The sequence below is a fragment of the Tiliqua scincoides genome, chromosome 3 (assembly GCF_035046505.1).
Source record: "Tiliqua scincoides isolate rTilSci1 chromosome 3, rTilSci1.hap2, whole genome shotgun sequence".
NCBI classification, from domain to species: Eukaryota; Metazoa; Chordata; class Lepidosauria; order Squamata; family Scincidae; genus Tiliqua; species Tiliqua scincoides.
In genome coordinates, this window is record NC_089823.1 from 151,287,074 (window position 1) to 151,314,227 (window position 27,154).

At 41.7% G+C, this 27,154-nt stretch overlaps 1 protein-coding gene across 1 annotated transcript in view; it reads left to right on the forward strand.

Annotated features, from left to right (window-relative positions):
- The window catches only part of TET1 (tet methylcytosine dioxygenase 1), a 64,339-nt gene that overhangs the window by 28,929 nt on the left and 8,256 nt on the right, over nt 1-27,154 (forward strand). The window contains exons 3-7 of the mRNA XM_066620675.1: nt 5,437-7,927; nt 8,257-8,347; nt 10,429-10,522; nt 23,538-23,746; nt 25,889-26,039. Coding sequence (XP_066476772.1) covers nt 5,437-7,927; nt 8,257-8,347; nt 10,429-10,522; nt 23,538-23,746; nt 25,889-26,039 — 3,036 coding nt within the window. The remainder of the gene's footprint in view (nt 1-5,436; nt 7,928-8,256; nt 8,348-10,428; nt 10,523-23,537; nt 23,747-25,888; nt 26,040-27,154) is intronic.

Sequence of the window (27,154 nt, forward strand, 5' to 3'; positions counted from 1 at the left end):
CACTGAGACCAGCTACCTATTGTGTATCTGGTCTAAACTACTGTTGTACTTAATTCTGTTGAAAGTAGAGAGCAGTTGGCTATCGTGCATCAGTACAAACTACTGCTTTGCTTATCATGGGTTCTCACTTCCTGTCCATTTTGCTGTATTTTGTACATCATTTTTCCCATTCTGTGCAGATGACTTAATTGCCTAGCATTCTAACCCACAAGTTCCTGCTATTTTTGCATATCCTCAATAACTGTTCAGCAAACTAGTCACTATATTTGGAGCACTTATTTGCAGCTGCTAATATTTAGCTTTTGTTTTCAGAAATGAAAATCATGGATATTTGCTGCACCCCTAATCATCATGATGCAGAACTTATTGCATCAGGGATCTTTGTGTGGTAGGGGGTCAGTAACCACCCTAGTTTGTAGAGTTCTTCTGTGTTCAGTACATACATTAGGGATACAGCTCACGCAAGAAGAAAATGAAATACATTATTAATGACATAACCTAGACCAGTGTACAGTTGAAACTTCAAAAGTTGTTCATGGTAGGCTGGAAGCTTTTAAGTGGAATAACGTGACAAGTTTCAATATTTGTTGAAAGTCCTGCCAATAACTGCAATACAATCATTGGCTTTGATGTGCATGCTGAAAATAGTAGTTCGAAGGGTACCATGTGCTTAATTCAGTGCAGTGGAACTAGTGTGACTGAAGTTGGTGTGTTGCCTAACGCTCACCAGAAAGCTTTGTATCTATCAGCACATGCTAACTTCACAATGGTTCTGGCACAGACCTCTTCCTGTGTTCAGATGTGGGGATGGCTGTGTTCTTGCTATAATTTCCCCTTGCAGAGGTTGGCAGGATGTATTATTGCGAATGTAAGATTGAATCTGAAAGTAGTTTCCCTTTTGTTCTGCTGTGATCCCAGTTATGATCAGAGGTTGTCATTTTTTGGCAGTTCTGTTGAGGCCCCAGCATACCTTTGTATGCTTCAGGCTCTTTTTGTTGCTTATTGACATTTTGAATTTTCATAACTCTCTTTGTCAACAAGAGGACCCAATCACTATGGACCAATTTATCCCTTCTCATAAATACCTGTTTGAGTTGTATCTGGTTACCCTGACCCATAAATAACAGAGGACAGAGTGCCTATACCTTTAACCATTGAATAGAAGAGGGGATTTGGTCAGCTGCAGCTTTTTAAACCCTTCCATGTTGAGCTGCACCTGCCAAAATTCCCTCTGCAATCCAATGGTTAAAGGTATAGGCACCTTGTCCTTCATTGTTTCTGGTCACCCTGTTTATGGTATAAAAGAACAAATGGGGGGATCAGTTTTGCAAAGCTTTCATGCCTGGTTGCTGGGCTAATTCATACTTGCCACTTGCTTGGATATTTATAAGTCTGCATTAGGATTCTAAGGTTTGGTTAGCTTTGTACAACCTTGCAATGATGTTTAAAGGTTCCTGTGACTGGCAGGCACTATGAAGCCTCTGGATTGGCCAGGCCTGGTATAAATTTCAGTAGCCTACCTTTCTGTCTTTGCTTGTTGGCTAATACTGCAACACATTCTGCCTGCTGCTCTCAGATTCTAGCCTGGCAGTTTGATCTCATATTCTGGATTGGAGAACCTCCAGCTTTAAATTTGGGCTTGGCCAGCCAAGCCTGACTTGCCTTGACCATATGTTATGCTGTGTTTAAACCAAGGTAGCATTGGGCTGAATATACACATGACTCCACTTCTCCTGGCTTTAAGGTTAGCAGGTGAAACCTAAACTGTGTGTGGTGGTGGCCCTTATTGCATATGCAGCCTGCACTCATCTGCTGCAGCATTCAAGGTCTCATAGATGCTTTGTCTGAAAGTTGAGGTGGGAAAACTCTTTTCTTCTCCTTATCACTCAGCTTTGCACCCCACTGCCTCCACCTTTAACCTCAGCCTCAGCTGTTCTGACCTGTCCCCTCTTGCAGAAGAAGGAAAGGGAGCCCATTTCTTTCTTGGTCCTTTCTCATTTGGCAGAATTTCCTCAAACCTTTTAATAGCCCCTTTCCCCAGACACTTTACAGGTGATTACAGTTCCTGTTAAGGGTCTTGTGAAACCTCATTTCCCCCAGGGTCTTAATGCCCATCATCACATGTACTGCCATGAAATGTGTACCTGTGGCGCTCTCTAGTGAGCGTTCTATGTGGGGTAGGTGGAGATGATCATTTGGTTGCTTGCTCCAGGTGAGCAGGCAAGTACCCAGTTAGAAACATTCATTTGGTCTATAATACCAGAGAGGTTGTATAATTTCTCTCCAATAATCAGATTTTCAATGCTTCTTACCTTTCCACCTGCACTTTGCTCCTTGGATCATATCATTTTTACGTATACAAGGAATTGCCCTTTCAAAACCTTCTGACCCTTGTCTCAGGTATCAAGGTGCCAATCCTGGCAGCTTCTTGCTGTCTGGAGCCTTGTTGAGGTGACGGCTGTGCCAAGTGCACTGTTGATTTGATAAGTACTGATTGTGAAGAACGTTCTCCTGTTAACAAATGTTTCATTCTCTGATTCTCTTTTAAATGACTTTATAGCCATGTCCAACAGAATATGCAGGATTGAAGTTTTTTTTTAAGAATCCTGCTATTTTTTCTCAAATGTATTCTGTCATGAGTTCTACCAAGTTGTTTGTGTGTGGGCCTTCCAGAAAGACGATGTGGTAATAATCTCAATTCAGAGGCCATTGTGCAAAGCCTCATCATAATAACTTATCTTTAGGATTTTGTTGTTGTGATTGATAAATTGTATAGTTGTTTTTGGGAGTACACTCTCCTAACCATCAGGAACCAAGTGCCCCCTCTTTTTTATTTTTTGGAAACCATCTATGAGGTTGTCTTATCCATGATGTACAATGTTCCCCCCCAGTGGATATGTATTTGGAAGGAGTCTGAGCAGTTGCTACCAGCCAATTTCATACTGCATTCCTGGAATGAGGCAAGCTAATTTTGCCAGTTTGGATGCACAGGTTAGTGGGGTGTATAGCTGAACCCTAACCCTGTTGATGGTGTTCGTTCCTAAAAGGTGGAGGTTAGGCTGGGTAATGGCTATCTACATTCTGGCTTTATAACTTTAGAAGGACCTAAATGGGTGCATATTTGAAGCCAGTTGGTGTTTTGCTATCCCTGATCAATGTACTCATAACCCCAGCTAATAAATGACCAAGTTTTGCTCCACTGTCTTCCAACTGCTAGAATATGGACATAGTTCCAGCTTGCATGCCTCACATCTATACAGTCTACATTTGTAGGTGAGACCAGTTGAAACTGTTACATATAATCAGGCATGTCTGAGCTGACTTTTCAGATACTGCTGAGGCCAGGGGTCCCAAGAGTAACCAAGCGCAGGTGACTTCTGCTTGCCAAATAAATGGGGAAACTAACTGCAACTTGCATAACCTCTGGAGCCTGGATTCATCAGTGCTGCTATCTGAAATCCCTGTTGGTCAGTGTTGACAGTACTGAGTTAATTGGACCAATGGTCTGAGTTGGGGTAAGGCAGCTTTGTATGCTCAGTCATACCCTCTAGCCAGCCTCTGTTTGTAAAAAGTGTGGGGTGGGCAGCAAAGCACAGTAGCAGGTGGCTGAGGCCAGCTGCTTACTTTATAGTTAAGAGGGGAATGTTGAGATTGTAGACTGAAATCAGAGAAATGGAACACTCCTAACTTAGTGGAGTGGAGATCAGTGCTGTAGCTACGTCATCTGACCCATAGGCCCATATATTTTTGTCACCCCCATGTGACAAAATTAATTCGTCAGCGGGTAAGGGCACCTGCCAGGATGGGAAGTGAATTGGGTGCCAAGTCGGAATGGGAGTTCAGGTCTACCGATCTGAGCTCCAAGTCCAGATGGGAGCCCAGTTCTACCCACCCAGCAAACCTTGGTCGTAGAGACTAAAGTTCATCTGGGAGCCCAGGTCTACCAGCATGGTTGACCTGGGCTCTTGAGTTTAGGTAGTGCTCATACCCCCCCCAACTCAAACACTGGATCCACCCCTGGTGTTACCCCCCCCAGATGTCACCTTGCTAATACCTTATTGGTTCCATGCTCTGTCATAATATCTCATTGGCTCTTTAAACGATCAGTCTCATTGCTGTTTTGAGTTGAGGAAATTGGACTTTTTGTTACATAAGACAGTTGCATTTTTGTTTTCTGGTTTTTAAGCCATAACTTTTGGTAGAATGGAGATATTTCACTCTGGTTTGTTTCATTGCATTCTGCTGTAAATTATGCATCGAATGGTATATAACATGATGATAATATTCATAATAACCATGGTTTTTACCAATTTTTGATCACTAGTGGTGTCACTCCCCCAGGGTGGTACCCAGGGCAGACTGTCCCCTGCTAGCTACGCCACTGGTGGAGATGAAATCGGTAGTCGTAGTAGCAGTGGGAAGCAAGTAACACCAGAGGATTTGTGCTTTGGGGCTCCTTTTCACGTTGACTTTATGGCACGGGAGTCCCTGCAGCATGACTCCTTACTGCATGACTTTGGTTACATCAAACCATGGCAGCCTCACGAGGATCACACACAACAGCTCTGCCCCCTTTTCATCAGGGCCTGTAGTGGTGCAGAGAGGAGTGGCAGAGTGGGCTCCAACTGTGCATGGCTTGGGACTTCTACTGTTTTTGCCTTAGTAGTTCAGGAAGGAGTGCACTGCAGTAGCTCACGTGGCACAAAAGGAAAGTGTGAATTGTCCTTTTTCAAGTGAAATCGAGGCTGTTGGGTGGAGTGCAGCCAACTTGATTGCGGCTGGAAGGGGCCTTCCTCTGGTTCACTACGCTGCTGACCATTGCCTAGTTTGAACCTCCCCAAACATTCTTCTTTGTTTTAGATGGAGACTCCGTCATTGCAGTAGAAGAGGCAGAAACCTTCCTACTTCTATAGCTTTTAATTTATAATGGATCAAGACATTTTTTTAAATCACAGATTTCTGCTACTTTTACATGGATTCTATTTAGACTTTGTGTATTTTTTCAGGCTGTGATTTATTGTGTTTAACTGCATTTTAGTGAAACTGCCTTCTGCTGGCTAAAACTGTGAAAGGCAGGGTATGAATTATTAAAATTTTATGTGGCAAACACAGTTACCAATTGGCAAACTTTAAGTAGTGTCAAAATGTAACCAGCATCAAAGTTTTTATTTAGTTTTCCCTTTTGCCTGTCTTGGTTGTGGAGGCAGTGTATCTTGGCTCATTCTTTTTCTCTCTCACATATCGAGCATGCACTGAGTTGACTCCAGTTTGGAGAGTACAGTACTGTATTGGCCTCTGAGTGCTCTCAGTGCTGCTGTGCTAGAGGGAAGGACCAACCCAGACACTAATTGCTGGTGATTTGTGGGATAATTCCATTATTTTCATATTTTACAGGGTTCTGGCATTGGTTAAAATTATATTTGTATTGTTTTGCAGGGAGACTTAGAAAACAAACCGGTAAATGGCTGCAGACCAGAGCTCATGGAATGCATTGCCTATAGCCATGGTGAAAAATGCAAGGTGAAACCAAACCAGCCACTGCCTTGGGAAAATGATCAGGCAAATGAAAAGGGAAGTATGACTGGCTTAGAAACGGAGAAGTGGGCACAAAATGAGAAGCCATCACTTAGCGTCCATGTGAATGGTGACCTCTGCAGAGCTGGAACAAAGAGTGAGAATTTAAAACAGTTGGAAAAGGATGCAGTAGCAGTCTATTCTTCCAGTGATTTAGATGAGCCTAAAAAGCTTTTTGCACAAACTGTTAGAAATGGCATTAAGAGCATACCATATTCACCAGCAGAATGTGATGTGTTGCTGAAAAAAACAAACGTGAGCAAAAGTGCAGATCTGATAAACAGCTGCAAAGAAAGCAACTCCCGTGTCTTTTGGACTGGCACGGCTGAGTTGAATAACACAAGCACTTTGACAACTGGAACGTGTGGTGCTGTTCTGGAAAAAAAAGATCACGTTCTGGTGAAACAGACTGAAAACCCTAATACCATTCAGGATTCTGAGAACTCACTTTTGCAAATTGTTTCACGTTTAGACCTACAAGACAAGCCATCTTTTACCCCTGTTACTGAAAAAGACGGCTGCCTCAATGATGGTGCTTCAGTCATACCAAGCAAAGACTTCCAGCCTGAAGATTTATCCCTTCAGTCTACTTTTTTATCTCTGATTAAAAACAGAAATCTAACTGTAGAGCAGGTTGTTGCTATTGAGGCGTTAACACGTTTGTCAGAAGTCCCTTTAGGAGCGTCTTCACCCGCTAAAACAGAAAGTGCTCAATATACAGAGCAGCAAACAACTTCACGTTCACTTAACAATTACAGAAATGATAATTCATGCTCTTTGACATCCTCCACAGTGAAAACTGCTACAGGGACTTGCCTGCAAAAAGACCAGCAGCTCTTTTCCCGTGCTCACTCACAGAGAAAAATCCTTCCTAAGAGTTTGCTTTACAATGGTCAAGGTGCTATTTCTGAATACCCCAATAAATCCCCTGGTCGATCTAACTTATTACGTAGATTGCATTTCTGCCCAAGAGATACCAAATCTTTCTCTGCATTAGTGTCCAGTGGAAATACCAAGAAACATCCCCTACATCATAAAGCTGCCATTGGGCCATGTTCCAAAAACTTGAGTACAGCAAAGCAGCGAAGAAACAAAGTAGAGATGCTTGGGAAATGGGAGGGGAAAACTGTTCATGGTCTGAATTCAAAAAGTAATTCTGTAATTAAGGAAGGCATTCACAGCCAGGATGAAGAAGAGGTAGCTGCCCAATTAACTCAACTTGCCGCAATAATTGAGTCGAGCAAAGCAAACCCGGATCAGAAGACATCACTTTTCAGTCGAATGCCATCCGACATGCAATCAAAACATAAACAGGATCAGTGCCTACTGCAGAGAAAACAATCTGTATTTGTGAAGAACAACTATAGCTCACTGTTAGTTAAGCAAAGGCAACCAAGGAAAAATGACAAACCAGTACCGAGGGTAAAAAGATTGAAAAAGAAGCCTCAAGTATTACCTGATCAACAAAATAATCAGCTACCACAAGAATGCCAGTATAGTGAGTTACTAGGAGAACAGACAAAGAGAGCATCCTCTAAACTCCGCAAACTTGGTCGAGTTGTGTCACAAGATTCAAAGCTGACTGTACTGGGGAAAAAAACTCCCAAAACCAAAGTACCAAAGGCACGAAATCAAATTGCTTTGGCATCACAACAAAAATCAGCTGCGTTATTTCCCCCCAAGACTCAAATAATATTCCGTAGACCTTTACCTGCCTCAGCACAGGACAAAATGAAAAGTAAGCTGTTTGGCTGTGAACTGGTGCCCGAATACATAAAAGCTGTGGGCTCCAGTGTTGCACAGGGCATCGGTCCTCCCAGTGCTCTGCAACATAGTGGCCTACTCTCCAATAAGCTTCTGACTTTTTCTCACTTGGACGCAAAATCCTGTTTGAATCAAGGAAGTGGAAATGCACAGATGTTTACAGAAAAAGATGAGAATTCTCAGGTACAGCAAACAATTGCTCAGATGCATACTTTGCCTCAGATCCTTAGTCAAAGAACAGGTGAGACGTGCAAAGAAAATGAATCGAATCTTCAGCAGGATGCTGTGGAGCAACACAAGGGTCAAAAGCTGCAAGTGATGTCCATTAACTGTGGTGAAGCCTCTTCAGGAGATCCTCTGTCAGCTCTCAGGAACGCAGAGTGTGCAAATGAAGTTACCGTACCAACGTCAAGGAGTTTGATGACTGAGAGCCAACAAAGTTCAGGGATCTTGGGATATTCTCCAGCAAAGAACACACTCAGTAGCTTTCTTGAATCTCCTATGAAGTTCCTAGATGCCCCTACAAAGAACCTAATTGATACACCCACAAAGAAAGGACAGACCGATTTTCCGACCTGTGATTGTGTTGGTAAGTGACCTTTCGTTCACTGTTGCATAGAGTTCTGAAATGTTTCTCGCTGAGGGCGCCTTTTCAAAGTTTATATCGCAAGTGTTGACTATAAATTGCATTAAGGTTTGACCTTTTGGCAAATTGTGGGGTCTTCTGCTTGCAAAAGATGATGATCTCAGAACTCTGAGACTAGTAGTATCAGTGTGGGCTGTGGTTCATGGTGGCACCCAAAGGACTCTAGCTGACATTTAAGTGGTTAAAACGTGTTTTGGGGGGGGTGTACGTGAGATACAGTGCAATCTGAATATGAAGTAATTTTAACAGCTATGTTTTAATCTTTTCTGTAGAGCAAATTATAGAGAAGGATGAAGGGCCCTATTATACACATCTTGGAACAGGACCGAGTGTTGCTGCTGTCAGGGAAATAATGGAGGACAGGTGAGGAAATAAGTATCCATGATTATAAAAAAATAACAGCAGTAAAATAGGAATGACAGTAGAATGGGTGATGAATGTACCTTTATTTTTGTGCAGAACCTCCCATGTCTGATTGTGCTGGATCTGAGCTGCAGTAACTCGAGGGCTGGTTCTTTGGAAGTACAAAATCTTTGCTAGGGAAAAGGGGTTGAAGTACTCTTGTCTCACATGGATGAGATGGTGGTTGGTTTTAGGAGTAGATTAGGAAATGAGTGTATGAAGTATTGTGCAGCGGTCTGGGGAGGCTCTTGTCTTCATTTTCTGTTCTTATGGACTGAATTCAAGCCAGATTATCAGGCCTGGGTAATAAATAAAAGAGTAGTGTGGTGAGCTAGATGCTTGTGGGGAAGATCAGGTATAAGCTTGAGAAGGCTGAATAATTTCCTTCACATGATAAACAATAGCTGCAAGATGGTTGTTTCCCCTTTTATGCTCAAAGTACGTATTCACACCCAACGCTGACCATAATCCAGAGTGCGAATGTAGGCACTTTTCTACGAAATTGTGTATGTCTAGTAAGGCTCGTGATTATTTTTCTTTGAACTGTAGTGCCTCATGTTGCATCACAAAAGTTCTCTCAGGGTCTCTTGAGTGTTGTTATCAGGTTGCAAAACTGGTGGGGGTTTGCAGTGGAATCTTTTTTTTTAAATTCCAAAATCAAAACCTTCATTATGTGGAGCTAGTAGCACAGTTGTCTGACTTGTGCCTGATTAGTGTCAATCATGACTTTACAAGATCTGTAGGGAAATCCTAACGTTCCTTTTGACAGGGATGTGCTCCAGTCAGTGAGTAATTCAGTAAGTCAGCGACCCTGTGACTCGACTCTTGAGTCGTAATGTGTGGCCATCATGACTCTTGTAAAAAAAATTTGAGTCTTTCAAGTTCTGAAATGGAGTTATTTCAAGAAACTAGTCAAGTCACAAGTCAAGGACTTACCTGACCAAAATTTCGCAGAAATAAGGGAGGAGGTGGTGGTGTGTGTGTGTGTGTGCGCGCGCGCCTTCTCCCCTCAACCCCCCCTAGCACCAGCCTACTCTCCTCCCACCCCATCTGCTGCCACCGTTGGTCTGAAGGCTGGCTTCTGGATTGCCCGTGAGGTCTTTGGTGTGATGTGGAAGTGACAAAAAAAGCAAGCAAGCAGCGCGCGCGCACACACACGCACGTGCGCGCGGTCATTTTGAGTCTAGACTCACATTTAGTCACTGGCCCCAAGTTGAGTCAATCTGCGTCAAGTGCCCATCCCTTCCTTCTGACCACCCTTGATTTAAAATGCTGGTTTCAGGAATTAAAGCCTAAAGCAACTTGTCTCTGGACATTCCTATGAGACTGTGTCTTCCCTTATGTGCCACTGTATATTGGTGATGCCCCCTTATGAAATGCACCAGGGTGCCAGATTAATAGCACCACTTGCTTGCTGGGCACTCACCAAATTTACCTTTCCACAAGTCTCAACTTTTCTTTCCCTGCAGGTTCACTTAAGACCAGAGTCTGGATAGGTTTTGGAAGCCCTATTACTCCTTCCTGTTTGAGCTGACATTTAAAACTTGAAAAGAGTCTTGCTGGGTCAATCAAATCCAGCATCCTGCTTCTTACAGTGACCAACCAGATCCCTCTGGGAAGTCTGCAAGTGGGGCATGGTAGGGGTGATGCGCTAAGGCTAGGATGGTCTGGAGTTTTAATACTTGGTGGTGTTACTGTTGTTGTGTTTGATTTACTTTTATTTGACTCTTTACATAACATTGCTTGAGACTGGATGGGATGAAAATCTAAATAATAAATTCGAAGAACACTTTTCTATAATAATAATAATAATAAAACTTTATTTTTATCCCGCCCTTCTTCCAAAAAAGGGACCCAGGGCGGCTAACCAGAATATGTATTTTGTTAAAAGTACTATTGCCTCCAGCAATTTCTTAAGTGCAAGATGAATTTCATAGTAGCTTTCATTACTGCTTGTTTGGTTGTTGTTGTTGGAATTCCTTACTAGTAAATTTTATTTATACTATTTTTTCTTATATGTGCATCACTTCCCTCTTATGCAGGTATGGAGCAAAAGGAAGCGCCGTAAGAATAGAGGTGGTGGTGTATACAGGCAGAGAAGGAAAAAGTTCCCAAGGGTGTCCAATTGCCAAGTGGGTAAGTTTTTATTTTATATCTAAATATATTTCTGCCTCTGTTTGTGAAAACTGTTCTCATTTTATACTCTGCAATAATGCTTGGTTCATAAGTGCTTTTCTTCAAAGCACTTTGCACATTATTTATTGTGGCTATCCTACATTTGAGCTGAAAATGTTCTGTAAGGCAGTCAACAGTTCAAATTAAAGCAACAGAAAATAATACATAAAACTATCAGCCAACAACTAATTAAATTCAGCACCAGTAAAAAGAATACAAACCAGCAAGAACTCAGCAGATCAGCCAAAGGAGATTCTTCCAAAACTTGATTGTCCTGAAAGAGGACAATTTGGTATTGGAACACTGGAAGGAAAGAAGTAGAAGGATGTTTCTCAGGCGGTACCATGGTTGGAAAGGCCCTATTCCAGGTAACTCTCATAATAACGAAGGCAGTGAGGGAACAAAAAGTGGGAAGATTCTAAAGTATACACAAAACATCTTTTGTGTAATTTAATTATTGTAAGCTGCCTTGGGTGCCCTTCAGGGAGAAAGGTGGGGTGCAGATCAAATAAATACATGAATAATAATGGGTAGGTTCATATGGGTTAGTCTTGAACCAGTTGTAGTTTGACCCAGAACTTTTCAAAGACAGCCCTATGCAAAGCACTTAACAGTAATTTACAGCACAATCCTGTCTACTCAGAAATAAACCACTATTGGGTTCAATAGTGCTTTCTTCCAGGAAACTTTATACTGTATAGGATTATAGCCTTAGTTTGGATGTGACTACAGCTAGACTGACCATGGCTACATTGTTCCTATCAAGAAAAGGATATAGCTGGTGTACAAGCCAAAGATGGTAAAATGAACTTTTGCCACTGCCATGACCTGGGTATCAAGGAGCACTCTGAATAAGGAAAACACACTGGAAAACCCAGCATGGCATGACTCGAGTTGAGAATCTCCACCCCCTGCGACTCTTGTCAGAAACTAGTCGTAATGGGAGCACTTTCCAAGTCGCTGAGTCACCCTTTTGCAACTCGATAGGACTCGAGTCCCCACCTTTAAGAAGTCTACTGCAGCTCCGCAGAGGGAAACAGGGTTGCTGCTGGTGTGTGTGTGTGTGTGTGTGTGTGTGGGTGTTCACTTTAAAAACTCCTCTGATGTCCCCCCATCTGTAAACAGGGCGGGGGGAGGAACTGTGAGAGTGGGGACAGAAGTGGCAAGAGGGAGGAGGGTCACAAGCAGCAGCTGTGAGGCTTACCAAGATGAACTGATCCTTGGTAGCTGTACTCAGTAGTAGTCCCGCTGCAGCCAGTCATTCAATGAGGCTTTGTCCACCCAAGTAACAACGGAGCACCTCACAGCAGCCATGCACTGAAAAAGTGTGATCTCTATGAACCGCCCCCCCCCCCCGGTTTTCCTGCCTCTTCCACCTACCTGGGCTTATGCAGATAATTGTAACGCAAGAAACCCCTTGGATCCTCCTTCTGCCCTACCTCAGCCAAAGAAAATACCAGACTGACCATCCTTCATCCAATGATCATTGAAGGAAAAGAGAGCCCAGTCCTGCCTTTCACCTCCCCCCCCCCATGCAAAAGCGAATATCAACTCTTCCCTCCTCGAGGCTGGAACTTCCTTGCTGCTCGCCCAGTCTGAATGATGGCCCTACAAGGTTTTTCATGCTGCAAAAACATTAAACAAGCACACCCAGACACAGGCAGACTTGAGTCAGCATGCGTGGGGTTGAGTGCTGAGTCAGGGGTCCCCTGACTTGAGTGTTTTTCTGAGTTTTCCATGCGCATGACTCACAAGTCAGGAAAAACATGCATTTTCACAACAAGTCCAAGTCAACCATTCCCAACCCTACTCTGAATGTGTGAAACTGAGTCTTCAGAGGGAGCAAAACCCCGTCTGAAATAGCTGTATATCTGTGGTGATTTCCAGGGTAGCACTGAAATGCACCAGATTCGCCTCTGTGAATCTGTGCCTCTCCCCACCTTTAGGTCGCTTTAACATGCATGCAACATGTTCCGTCATACAGCATGTCACTGCCATGTATGTGTCCAGTATGCATAAGATGAAACCATGGAGCAAGGCTTCCACCCAACTGAGTGTCTGTGTTGACTGACAGCCTGCACAAGTTCCCTAAGGAGGAGGGAATGTCCTGACTATGTCCTTGCTTTGCTTCTCTCACCCACAGCTTTTCTCACCCACAGCTGTATCGCAACTACACAATGCACACAGGCCTCTTCAGGGTGACTGAATAAGGCTGCAGAGATGGAAGGTGTATTGCTTTTCAGATTAAAGCAGTTGGCAACTGCGTTTTAATGCAAACACATGAAAATTTGTTCCATACTTGAGATCAAGAGGCAAAATTCAAAATAAAGTACAGTGGGCCCTCCTTATCCGCAGATGTGGCATCCATAGGCACAGATGTGATTGGAGGGCATCAGAGGACCTCCCAGTTGTGACCACAAGTGCCTTCCAGGTGCATCCAGGGGGCTTTCTGAGGCATAGAGAGATCGTGCACAGCCTCCCCACACCTCAGAAAGCCTCCTGGACATTTCTAAAAGGCACTTATGGTTTGCTGGTGGGGCCCCCCTACTGATTTCATTATCCGCAGAAATCTGTATCTGCGGGGGTGTGTGTGTGCTGGAACTGATCCCCTCCATATACCAAGGGCCCACTGTAAAACTAGATTCTAACTAGGTTGTTCCTGAAATAACGAAATCCACTTATAGTTAGCATTCTCCTGGTGCCAGAGGAAAAGGATCTTTTTAGGAAGTACAGTAACCAAGCTCTAGTGTACATCATCTCAGCTTTCAACATGGCTTGGCTGGCATTTCACATCTTGCAATGCAGAATGTGCATCTCGTAACATTATTGTTATTGCTGCTATTACATTTCTGCTTTTATTGTGCTGTATTTTTTATCATTGTATTTTGCTTTTTTCTTCTGAATTTATTTTATTTATTTTTCCCCATTATGCCAATAAAGGTTTCTTGTTCTTGTTCAGATTTCCCACTCTTTGGCCAGGCTAGCAAACTTGATCAATGACCAGTTATGAGCTTGAACCTGTGAGGGATCCACAAAGATTTTAATCAAGATGATTGTTCTTTGGTGAAATCAGAGTCATCTTAGTTTAATTTATTTTTGATGGGGAATGTGATATGTGACCAAGAGCTCTGGACTGAATAGAGGATGTAACAGGCTGATTGCTAGCCTGCTTTTGTGTACAGAGTCTTGACATTTAGGAAAAAAAGGGGAGTTTCCTCAGGAGAGGGGTGCTTGTTCATGACAACAGCTAGTTCAGAATTGGCTGTCTTCCAGATAAACAGTAATTCCATCTTGTCTAGATCAGTGCTTCCTAAACTCCTACAAGGGAGTTGGAAGCGCTGTAAGTTGTTGCAGGGGAAGGGGAAGACAGCAATGCAATCTCCAAGGTTGTGCTGTTGTTGGGGCATTAGGGTTTTTTTTTATACCTACTTGCAGTCAGTGCTGCAGTTCTGGGGGGTCTGAGGAGCCCTCCACAGGGCTCCCTGTGCCTGCAAACATCTCAAAAGAGAAAAAAATGGGCACTTCTGGTTTTCAAGACAAAACCCCCGAACCTCCCAGGACTGCAGTGCTGGTAGGTTTTTTAAAAAAAATCCTCCTGTCCCCAGCAGCTGCTGCTTAAAGGGGCAGAAACAAGTGGGTTCCTGGCTGGTGGGTCATGACCCACCAGTTTGGGAACCCCTGGTTTAGATTAAGTTGGCTTGTTTGCCCACAATCAGTCCCTCACTTGTGGACGTCTCCTGCCTCCTTAGAGTCAGATAGAAAAGGAGAGACCCACCACATCAATTTTCTGGACATTATCTTAGTAATCCTTACAACAGTTCTATATGGTAAACCAGAATTATCCCCACACTGTAGCTAAGGGTGCTGAGAATGGCTTGCAAAGTTCAAACTAGTAAATTCATAGATGAGCTGAGATTTTATCTACCGTCTTCTTGGGCCATAGATAATGTTTTTAACAGTTGTGTTATACTGGCCATAGTGGTTTATAGATGCATGTTTTTAAAATTGTTCTGTTTCATTACTTTACTAATGACCCATTCCAAAGATTCTCTACATTAGCAATCCTTGGGATGGGGCATACCAATTGCTATTTTTGTCTTGACACTCATATCCCATCTTTCAACTGCCAAAGGAACCCCCAAGACTGTTCATAACTATTTAAATAATGTAATAAAACAGTATACAATAAAATTCTACAGTGCCAGCGAAATCCTAAACTGTGATGATGTGCTCCTTTTACAAGAACATTACTCTGATGTTACTTGAGATTAATGTCTATAAACACATGACACTTTGTTTCCCTGAAACTGATTGGTAGTAGATTGAGGATAGACAAATGGAGGTAAATTTCTAGCTGCAAGATATGGCAATGGCCAGTAGCTTTGGTGGCTTTAAAAGGAGATTGGACAAAGTAATGGAGGACAGGCGTATGAATGGCTTCTGAGTATGATGACTGTGCTACTTCCGTATTCAGCGACACTGCCTTTGAATACTTGTTGCTGAGGAGCAATGATGCAAGAGAAATATGCCTTTCTTTGCTGCTTGTGGGCTTCCCAGAGGCAGCTGGTGAGCCACTGAGGGAAACAGCATGCTGGACTAGTTTGGACTTTGGCCTTGACCCAGCTGGTCTTGTTTTGTGAGTAGTCAAAGCTATAAAATAAATTTTGAAAAATTCTGCAAAGAACTGATATACACGAAAAGAAGCCAAATGAGTTTTTCCTTAGCAGTGTACATGTGGGTGCCAGTTTTGACTGTGGAGGTTTGGGGATTGTGGGTGTGCACAAGTGCACATGTGTACAAGAACATTGCCCTTTCATTAAATATAGGAATGGGGTATGTCCAAGCTTGTGAGGTGCCTCCAAATTCGTGTAAGTGTGGTGGATTGAGCTTGAAATTAGGATATAGACTTGCTATTTTGTACTAATAGATCAGTTAACATCATTGCTGTTGGAATGAGTCATTCTTCCAGAGCTTGTCCTTGTACATGAACTGACAATCCTCTTTTAGCTGAAGCACTATAAAGTAAATGCCATTGGTCTTATTGTCCTGTCTGATCCGTGATCTGATGCAAATGCTGTACCACTCATAGAAAGTTTACTGTTACTGTTTCAGTATTTTTTCAGACTTTATTTAATGTAAACAGCATATTGACTGACTAAGTGCTGAATGTTAAGAACTAAAAATTAAAATACTGAAATTTATTAAATACTGAAATAGGTTAAATAAATTTTGAAAAAATACTGGAACAGTAATGGCAAATTGTGTGTGTGTCCTTAGAACAATGCATAATATCGCACGATTTTGCAGGAAACAATGCATGTGATCCATGTGGTGTTTCATAAGTAATTCTTTGAAAGACATTCAGGGTGCAATCCTAACCTCTTATGTCAGCACTTTCCAGCACTGACATAAGGGCAATGCAGCTCCGAGGTAAGGGAACAAACATTCCCTGACTTTGAGGAGACCTCCGTGAGTGACACCCAACTGCAGGATGCAGCACATGGCCCATTGGCACTGTTATGCCAGTGCTGGAAAGCACTGACATAAGGGGTTAGGATTGCGCCCTCAGTTTTTAAAAACTTGCATTTTATCATTGCATAAGTATTGCTTCTGTACTGTTTCTAGTACCAAGGCATGTAAATTACTGTTGCTAGCTCTGCTGTAAGATTTAGGGCTTGTTGATACTGAGTTTTTTTCCAAGTTGGTACAGTTGTCCTGTCTGCCAGCTGCCCTTAAACTAAAAAGTCAACAACAAATGTTAATCATCCTTGATTGGCTAGGGCTAGGTCCAGTGGGTTTGGCTCATACTTCTTGAGCACTTAGCCACAGTCACTTTAACACAGGAAGCTGCCTTGTATTGTGTCAGACTATTACTTACATTGACCAGCAGTGGCTCTCCAGGGTATTGGGATGGAGTCTTTCTTGGCCCTGCCTGGAGATTTCAAGGATGGAAGCTGAGATCTTCTGTGTGCAAAACCAGAGGTTCTTACAGCTCCTTCTCTGAGTTAAGGGCTGAACAGCAGGGTGCACTAAAAGAGAACTTTGCTTCTCTGCCCCAACTGTGTTATAGCAAGGAAGAGAGGGAGCTAATGCTTACTCAAGGCAGTTCTCTCAGTTGCTTAGTGTTCTCCTTCCCCCATCCATCAAATTGGATCTCCCCCCCCCCCGCATCCATCTTTTTAACAGAGGTCAGTGTGTGGCTTCAGAGTCTCTTACTGCTTAATTTTACCTTTGAATCAGAATCCGTGTTTGCAGAGGTGTTTCATTCCTTGTACCGTATACATGTCACCCCCACACATGTGTGTATTTGAACAACTGCTCTGCCTAATGTACTTGATTGTGTCATTGGTATATTTAGGAACTTTTCATAAGTATGGAATGAGTGATTTCTGTTAAAGCTGATACAGAAATTATTGTTTAAAGGTGATAGGCAGTGGTTCTCCAACATTTTAGCACTGGGACCCATTTTTTATAATTACACTTATTGGGACCCACCTAGCTTTGCAAATCTTCTTTAAAAAGGTGATCTAGACAAAATTATTTATTTATTTGCAAAAAACTTGATCCATTTTTTGTAATGCGGCAGCCCTAATGAATAGCCTCAAGGCTTGAAGGGCTTAGTTATGTGATCCAGGGCACAATCCTAACCAGGTCTACTCAGAAGTCCTATTTTGTTCAATGGGACTTACTCTCAGGGAAGTGTGGTTAGGATTGCAGCCCCAGCCTTCATCTGCCCCCACTTCTTGCCATTGATAAAGACACACCAGGAAAAAAGATGCCCAGACATTTATCTCCCTATACTCACTCAAGTCTGCAAACTGGAGGAGCTCAGCTCCTTGCAGACTGCTCAGCTCTTTGCAGGGCAGTTAGCAGGTATCTGATTTTTGAATCGCCTCAGAGTTTGAGGCAATTAGTTATCTGATCTTTCCATCACCCATGTTTTCATTGGAGACTCTGTGGAACCCACCAAGTGGTCCTGACCCACAGTTTGAGAAATGCTGTGATAAGGAATTAATTGGTTAACTTATTTGCAGAGGCATCACTAAGGTGTGTGTCACTCAGTGCAAGAGCTCATTGTGCCGCCACCCCCCGTGATGGATCGCTGCCCATACCAGGCCATACAGAATAAATTCAAGAAACTTCCAGAGTGTTCATAATTTTGGGGTCTACACACCAGAACTTCCAACACAGTGAAGAAATGGACGGTCCTTACTGCCAACTCCCTGGTGTTTGTCTCCATGGGTTGAATTGATTCCAGCAAACCTGTGCTTGCTTGAAGAATCGAGGGGCAAGGCTTTCCAGAAGTGGGTTGCAATCATGTTAGGGAACGGTTCTGAGGTGCAGGGAGGCCCGCAGATGGGGCTGTGGGCTCCCTGCATCCTCCAGAGGGCCATCAAAACCGCCAGGTATGTGTAAAAGCCCCTTCTGTCACAGCTGCAGCACAATTGCAGGAGCTCCGTCACCAACCCTCCCCCTCAAAGACTTATGAGATCCCAAAGACTTCTGGAGAGTTTGGGAACCTCTGCAGTAAGTTGTTATGATCTCGGCTGTTCTGTTTATTAGGTCTGACTTTTTGTAGGGCTCTGTTTGCCTTGCATCATGGTAAGCTTCTGCTCTGCAATCTTTCATAGAGCTAACCTTGATATTTGGCCTAATGCTATTGGCAGTCAAGGGACTTGACTTAAGAGAAATTATTAATTTTAGAGAATAATTGCTCTAATCTATAGAGGAGCTCATCTTTTTCACCTAATGTGCTGAGCGAAGTAGTGCAAGATCACTCTATAATTTTTATGTGTTGATCTGTGGGTGTTCTTATTTAGTTAGCTTGGCGTATTTTGAAGGGACAATCTACATCAAATAATAGTTATTCACAGAAAACTTATTCCTTATTCCAGAGCTCCTGCCAAGGGTTGAGACAGTTGCTTCAGCAATCTAAAAGAGATATTTCAAGTAAGTAGAACACAAGCAGCTAGTCTGCTGCTGGAAGTATGGCTGGCCATGACATAAAGCGTATCCTAGACCAGCGATTTTCAACCTTTTTCATCTTGCATCACACTGACAAGGCATTAAAATTGTCAAGGCGTAACATCTGTTTTTTAACAATTCACAAGGCTTACTACACTGCCAGCAGAGAGCTCACATCCCCGAATCGCCCTACTAATATTTGACCCTCCCCCACAGCACACCTGCAGACCATTCGTAGCACTCCAATGTGCTATGGCACAGTGGTTGAAAATTGCTGTCCTAGACAATGGGTTATGTGACTTTATAAGAAAACAGACATTTTTAGCATTAGTAATTATTTAAGGAATGAACTTTTCCAGAAGTAACTAAAAACCGACCCTGGAATTAAATACCTTCTAATATATTTAATTCTACTAAGGGCGCATTCTAACCAACTTTCCAACACTGGCATAGCTGTGCCAGTGGGGAGTGTGCTGCATCCTTCAGTTGCGGGGCAGTCACGGAGGCCTCCTCAAGGTAAGGCAAAGTTCCCTTACCTTGGAGTTGCATTGTCTTTATGTCAGTACTGGAAAGTTGATTAGGATTGCAGCCTAAATCATATAAATACTCTGGTATAATTGTTGTTGTTATATACTGTAATCAAGCACCAGCAAATGGGGCAGGCATTTTGCATTTAGAAGATGGTATTGCAACATCTGTTCCCTGCTCTCTTCACATTCAGGAGACCTTAAGACATGGGAAAAAGGAAGTCAGAGCTCCTCAAGTTGAGCTTAGGCCAGTGTAGGTTCTCTTGGTTGAGGGCACGTAATTTTAATGGGAATGCAGATAACACAACAGTCCGTTCTGATGTGCAAAAAGCAAATGGTTTACAGCCCAGTCCTGAAAATTGCGGCTCTGTCAGGTGCAGCAGCACCAAAACAGCTACTATTGCATCCAGTGGCAACGCCGGAGGTCTCTTCAGGGAAAGGTCTTGAAAATATGTTGGCTAAGCTCTTTTTTGCATCACAATTAATATAAAAGGAAAACAAGAAATTTTCAAGCTTTATAATTATTTACCAGGTATGAAACGAGAGTCCACTGGATAAAAACATTAATGTCCATGGTGAGTAAATATATTTAAGAATTTAAATACTTCTTAAATATTGGGGCTCTCAAACATCTCTCCTGTGTCTCTCAAGCATCTGAAGTTTATCGTATGAGGCTCTTAGTTTAAGCAAATTTGGCCACACCTTTGTTAGACACACAGCATGTGAAACAAAGAGACTAAATGCACACTGACAAGTAGTGTGCAAGTAATGTTTAAAACTAACAAACAAATAGTAGAATGTAGGTGTGCGATTGCCTGGCTGCTCTTTTTACTCAAACATCCACATTCATAACTTGTGTCTGTAATCAGTGTTTAAATGGGAGGAGTTGTAGGTCTCAACACAGTCATCCCTGGTTGCTGTTAAATACAGTGGTAATGGCAAAGGCCAAGGGCAACCAAGGCATGCAGACTTTGATTTTTAGCTCTTCTATCGTTTCTCAGGAGCAAAGCTGAGGTGGATGGGTGGGTTATGTGTGAGAGAGTTGATACTGCCTCTTATTTGTGAATAGCAGTGTTCGCCTATAAGTGCTATCAAGTAACACTTAATTCCATTTGCAATTTAAAACTTCCTGTAGTAACAAGTACAGCAACTTATTTACCAATATGAATGTTTAAGGGAAACATTCTTTAGTTTATTTGAATTACAGTAGCATCTCATTTTAGTAGCTGGATAGGAAACTGTCTGGGAACTGAAGGACACCCCTCTTGAGTTCTGAAAGAAAGGCAGGATGTAAATATTCTGAATAAAGTCATCCACACATATATGGAAAATCTGAAGTGTGTTGGATGGCATGTGTATGGGGTAATTCATAAGTAAACACCTTTATATCCATGCTGCTCACACAGTTCTTATGCCCATATTTTTACTCCATATGGGATCTTGAATACTGTATTGTAATAGTGCAATCTTGTTCATGCCTATTCAGAAGTTAGTCCCATGGTGTTCAATATGGCTTACTCCCAAGAAGTTTGTACAGGATTGCAGTCCAAGTTTAGTTAGTCATGATTAGAGGTGTTTGTTGAGTAAGATAGGTTTACAGCCTAAGTCAGGGGTGTCAAACTCATTTCATACAGAGGGCGTTAGCGTTCAGGGCTCCAGCTGAGGGTCGGAAGTGATGTCATTAAGCAGAAAGTGACATCATTGAGCAGCTAATGGCCAGAAATCAGACCCTGTTCTGATATAGAAACTCATTAACTGCAAATGACAGAAGAGAAAGTACGCAAATCTTGAGCATATTTCAAGATTTGGGAAAGCTCAATTTTCATGTGTGTTGCCATTTCAGCTGTAACACCTCAGCAGTTGAGAGCCTGAGGGCCGGATAAAAAGCTTTTGGGGGCCACATCTGACCCCTGAACCTTACGTTTGACACCCCTGGCATAAGTTTTACTGAACACAAGTGGGCTTACTTCTGAGTAAGTTAAATAACACCATTTTCAAACACCTCTATGCACACTTTCCTGGGGAGTAAGTCCCACTGAACACAATGGGATTGACTCCTGAGTAGGTATGCACAGATGCATGTTGAAGTTAAACTTAGGCTATATACAGCTCCGTGAATTCTACTCCAGTACAGTTGTGTGTGGAAGAATGCTGATAATAATAGATGTTGGGCTTGGTGATAGTTTGCTATTTCCAAGAGTCAGCTGAGGTTTGCCAGCTGTTATATCTTTCTTATAGACTGAATAACAGCAGTGCAGTATTCTTAGCTCTGCAGAGTTATCTACTGACAAAAAGCATCTTTGCATGGCTTTGAATCACATGGGGAAAAATTACGGGAAGCTGCATTACTGGTTAAGGCACAGAACCTTTAAGAAGTTTCTAGTCAAGTCTACTCCCCAACCTGGAAATAGGTAGTATAGTTTGCACTGGGTGTTGTGTAATTTTGCTGTGCAATTCTCTGCCCTGCTCCACATAATTGGTGATGGGGTATGGCAGAGGCAAAAGAGAAGATGAAGCTACTTGAGTTTTACTGATACAATAAAACTGAGAATGTGTGTTACAGTTATATTATTAGAACAGTTATAGACTGAGGACAATGGAAAAATCAATTAGTCTCCTTCAGTGCTTCAATGCCACTGTTGTATAGTTGTATGGTGTCTAAATAAATCATATACAAGGATGTAAATTCCTTATATATGGAATAAAGTATTGTATATATAAAAGTGGTGTTGTATGAGCTGTTTTATTGAATGTTCTTGTATTGATTGCTTTGGGTACCTTTTGGGGGAGAAGGGGGAAAGAGGGAATGTGGAGTAAAAATGATTGACAACCCAATCTTAGTCAACTGTCGAACACTGATGCAGCCTCAACGCAGCCACAAAGTGAGGGAACAAATATTCCCTTACATTGAGGAGGCCTCTGTGAACTGCCTCACTATCACAGAATATAGCACATGCCCCATTGACACACCTGCATTGGTGCTAGAAGGTTGGTTAGGATTGGGCTGTAAATAAAATAAAGGAGATGATAAATTATTCTCCTGCCTATCCTTCATATTTTCCAGGGCTGTACTTCTGCAATTCAATTCCAATATTTTTTTTAATGCTTTCGCATAGAAGAATTTTCATATTGTGCAATTTTCCTATTTTGGGTTTATGTTCTAAGAAAGTGAATCCTGATTAAGTACTATTGAAATCAGTGGGGCAAATTAGCTGTGACTAATTTCAGTGGGATTTAGAAATCCTGACTCTCTTGGGATGCAGTCCATTGCTTTCTCAAACTGGTTATGTAACTTGAGAAACAAGAGACTAGAGAGTTTATAGATTTCATGCTTGAAAGAAAAAATGTGCTACCCTTTCTCAACTTTTGTATTGTAAAAAGAAAAATGCACTGCATATTATGAGTGAGATTCTATAGCATTCCTGTTTTATAATACAAGTTCCTGAATCTCATGCAAAAAAAAAAGTTGCATAGGCAGCTGAAGTCCTGTTTTCACCTCTTTGTGTCTCAATTACTTTGTTTTATCCACATGTGAGACATAATGTCCTCTGAGTGGATATCTCTGCATTTGATGGTTTGTAATATCCTATGATGCTCGCTAGCATATGATTTAATTTTGTGTTGTTAACTTACTAGTACTGCTGTACCTCACTCCTGTTATCCTTTTTACTATGGTGCGGGGACTGCCTTCTGGAGCATTTGTTGAGCTCCACCTTCATTCAGATTGGGATCATTTTAGCGGTCATTCATTCCCCTTTGCTTGACCTTTTGATAAGAGCTGTAAATACACACAAGTAAATACACACATGCAGCTCAGTTTCATTTTCTATAGGACTCAATACATTTTACTTGTTGGCTAGCTGATTGTCAGCTTGCCAACAATCACCTTGGGACCCACAGTCTGGGAAACACTGGACTATATAATAGGAAGAAGAGTCATGATTTGTTTGCTTTAAAGATACTTTGAAAAAACTGGTATCCAAACCACCACATAAAGTTGCAGTTTTAGAAAGTAAATGAGCTGTCCATCAGAAGCATTTAGTTTAACTTGTAATTGTTGAGGACTTTGAAGTCTGAGTAATAATAATAATAATAATAATAATAATAATACAGGTATTTATATACCACCTTTCTTGGTTGTCAGATTTCTCCTCAGACTTTATTCAAGGCGGTTTACAAAGGCAGGCTGTTCTAAATCCCCGTAGGGATTTTACAATTGAAGAAAGGTTCTGTCTTTCAAGAACCACAACATTTCAGATGGATCTTTCTGATCTGATATCACATTCTGGCCTCCAGTTACAGAGTAACTGCAAACCTATGGCAGTGGTACTAGTAGAAGAAAATAATACTGGTGTGCAAATGGTAGAGGTAATAGTATATCCAGAAGGAATCTAATAATGCAACTCTTTTTGTAAACAAAGAGCTGGAGTCAAGATTTTGGATCCTTTCAGATGAATCTACAAACGACTACATGCATTTTGCAGGTAATACGAAGAAGTGGTGATGAAGAAAAACTGCTGTGCTTAGTTCGACAACGTGCAGGACATCATTGCCAAACTGCTGTCATTGTGATCCTTATTTTGGCTTGGGAAGGGATTCCTCACCTTCTGGCTGACACACTCTATAAGGAACTGACCCAGACTCTCAGAAAATATGGCTGTCCAACAAGCCGGAGGTGTGCACTAAATGAAGAGTAAGTGAACTCCATAGCACTGATGTTTTGATACATGAAAGTCTAATTATGTAATCCAATATGTGTGTGATTCTTATTAGCCTTTTAAACTTCAAATTATAGTCATAATACCTACACTTGGGGGGAAATGCAAAGGAGTTGTCATTTTTAATGCTATGGTATTGCTCCTATTCAGTAGGTTGTAGGCAATCAATTGCCATTCTAAATAGAGAGTGTGGGAGAGCTAAATGAGTTTTCTGCTTCTTCCACTTCTATCCTTGGCAAAGATAGTATTAGAGAAACATACGTTTTCCCTTTCATCTTCTTAAAAGAATGCCCTTTATTTGGGATGCAGCTTACTGTCCTGTCAGAAGGTCATAGTCAAATCTCTCAAGCTTCCTGAATCAAAGCATGCTGCTGTTTGCTACATATTTCAAATGCAAGCCCAGTGTGCCTCTTTTCTAGTGAGCTGATCTAACAAGATCAATAGCTGAGAGACCAAATGGATTGCTTTCACGTTAATATGTATTAATTATAATTTTATATTAACTTTTGAAAGGAAACTTCTTAATGAGAAATGATTAAAGTTGAATGAGTCAAAATCCTATCTTTATCTTCATAACCGGTCGGCATGCATGTCATGTTAATGACTTTGATGAGGGAAGTATTGTTTTTATGTATGTTTTAATCTTGTTGTAAACCACCTTTCCCCAGGCTTATAGCCCAGGCAGTATAGAAATCTAAATAAATAAAATTGTTAAATTCCTCTTCAAGAATACTGTGCTTACATTCTGGGCTGAGTTTGACATAAGATTATTCTCACACAGTCACTTTTGAAATGTACTATGAATAGTCACATATACATGGAATATTAAAAATGGAGTATATTTTTCACATCATCTTCCTAAGGGTAGTTCCACACATGGGATCTGGCAGCAATCTAGCATTTACTACTGGGAAAGTAAGTTGGACAACCTGTTTGATGTAGTTTTCTCCCATGAGCATGTGCTCAGAGTTGCTTCAAAAAGTCATCGGATGATAATCAAACATTTCCCTGAAATTGACCTTAGCGGTGGGCTCTTAATACAGGTAGGGGTTGTATAACTACAGGTGGGAGGCCATCTGTGCTCATTCAAAGATGGAATAACTGGACTGTCTTATAAGAATTAATGAGGACAAAACAAGAAGGCAAATAAAGAGTGCTTCTCTAGTGGCTCTAGGGTGGCTTGGTTTGGCATGTGAGAAGCTCCTCCCTGCCAGGCAGGCAGGATCAGATGATCCAAGTCTTCACCATGGTCCCCAGGCTGACCTAGCCTCAAAGAGAAGGCTCTATTGTTTGTTCTCTCAAAGAGCAAGTTTCATTAAATGCAAATATTACTCAAAGATGGAACAACTGTGGACTGTCTTATAAATGAGGACACAAAGGGGAGGCCAATAAATAGTGCTTCTCATATTGCTCATTAGCTTTCATGGTAACTTTTAAACATCTGGTCTTGGGTGGATCTTATCTTTTGGATCTGTGTGCACATTCATATAGCAATTGACCATATTTGATCAATGAAAGCTTAATTGGTGGAGAAAAATGTATTTGTTTATTTATGAGATGGACAGCCCAATCCTAACCTGTGCTGAAACAGGCAGGCTAAGTGGCCTGCACTGTGTCCAGTTGAGGTTAGGAGGTAGCTGGAGCACAATTTGGAGTGATATTTAACCCCTTACCCTGTGTCACACATCACGACCCCATGAGGCTACTCAGATCTGTGCCAGCAAAATTGCAGGTGCAAACCCAAGTAGCCCAGTATAATGCTGGGCTGACCAAGAGGGAGAGTTAGGATCTAGCCTAAGGTGCCAAGGCTGGTCCTCTTTTACATAGCTGGTAGCTTGGTATGATACCAGACCAGCAATGCATTGACTCTATTTTGGAATTCTGAAGTTCCATGGCATGGAAGAAGGGATATGTTGCAGTAATTGTAAGCTGTCCTGCAGAAAACTTCTGGGGCTCTTCTGGGCTCTGGTGGAGCAGATCTTGAACTGGTTTCTATCAAAAACAACTGGTAAATGATTTTGCATGTTTTGCACTGTTTTGTTCATTTATACAGGGTATGTATTTATAGAATCTTGCTATATTGCTAGCTGATTGTGACTTGTTCGATTCTACCACAGTCGTACTTGTGCCTGTCAAGGTCTTGATCCAGAGACGTGTGGAGCATCTTTCTCATTTGGCTGTTCATGGAGTATGTATTACAATGGCTGCAAGTTTGCCAGAAGCAAAACTCCCAGGAAATTTAGACTTCTCACAGATGATCACAAGCAAGTAAGTGATCCTTGCCTCACTTTTCTTTTTTTCTCCAGAGGATTTGTAGCATTTAAAGAATTCAAGGCAAAAAGGGTACAGCGCACAGAGCTTATGAAGCCATTCTTTCAATATACTTTGTAAATATTCAAATCAAGTTGTTCTCTAATGGAATGCTTTCTTCTCCTCCCCCCCCCATTGCTGCTACGTGTCTTCTGTCTATATATTTAACATCCTTGTGAATATAAAAATACTAATCACATTTTCCCCAAATTGTCATTGACTTTCAACTTTCACAGAAATTAGCCTTTCAAGAATCAAATATCTCATAGTACACTTTAGTTCACTGATCTCCATGCATGTTATGCCCTCCTAATAAAAAATAATAATTCACCTTAAGCTACCTTCAAAGTGTCAATTTAAATAATGTTCTTATTTTAAGATTGAAAAAGGTCCTGGAGCAATCACTGCATGAAGCTATTTCTCTCTCTCTCTCTCTCTCTCTCTCTCTCTCCATTGTGCTTGCTAGATTTATTTAGCTAAATGTTTAATATTGATCATTTTACAGATGACATAAAACTAGGATGTATAGCATTGCAGATGCAGAAGACAATAGATTCAAAGTACAGACAGATATGGATCATTTGAGGAACTGGAAAGAGTGAGTTGAGGTTAAATATAAAGAAGCGTAAGATAATAACTTTTAGGTAAGAATAGAATGTAGTACAGATATAATGTGAGTGAGGAAAAACTAGAAGAAATACTAGATTACAACATTTTTGATGCAACAGTGAAGTATTTTTCCCACTCAAAAGCATATGCAAATGTTTAAGTATTGAATAATGTATGCAAAGCTGAGTACTCTAGAGCGGTGGTTCTCAAGCATTTCGGTCTCTGGATACCTTTACACTCCTAAACAGAGTCTTGGGGAGCCTCACCAGCACATGCACAGAGTCTCAGGGAGTCCCAGAGCACCATGCATGTGCAGAATGGTGCAGCACCAAGCAGATGGTGGCCACTTATGGTGTGCTTGTGGATCCCCTTAAAGCACTGGTTCGGTCCTCGAGACCGAAAGTCTCAAGAAAAAAAGATTGCCTTTGATTACTTCCAACATGCTCCTGCATGGACCACTAGAG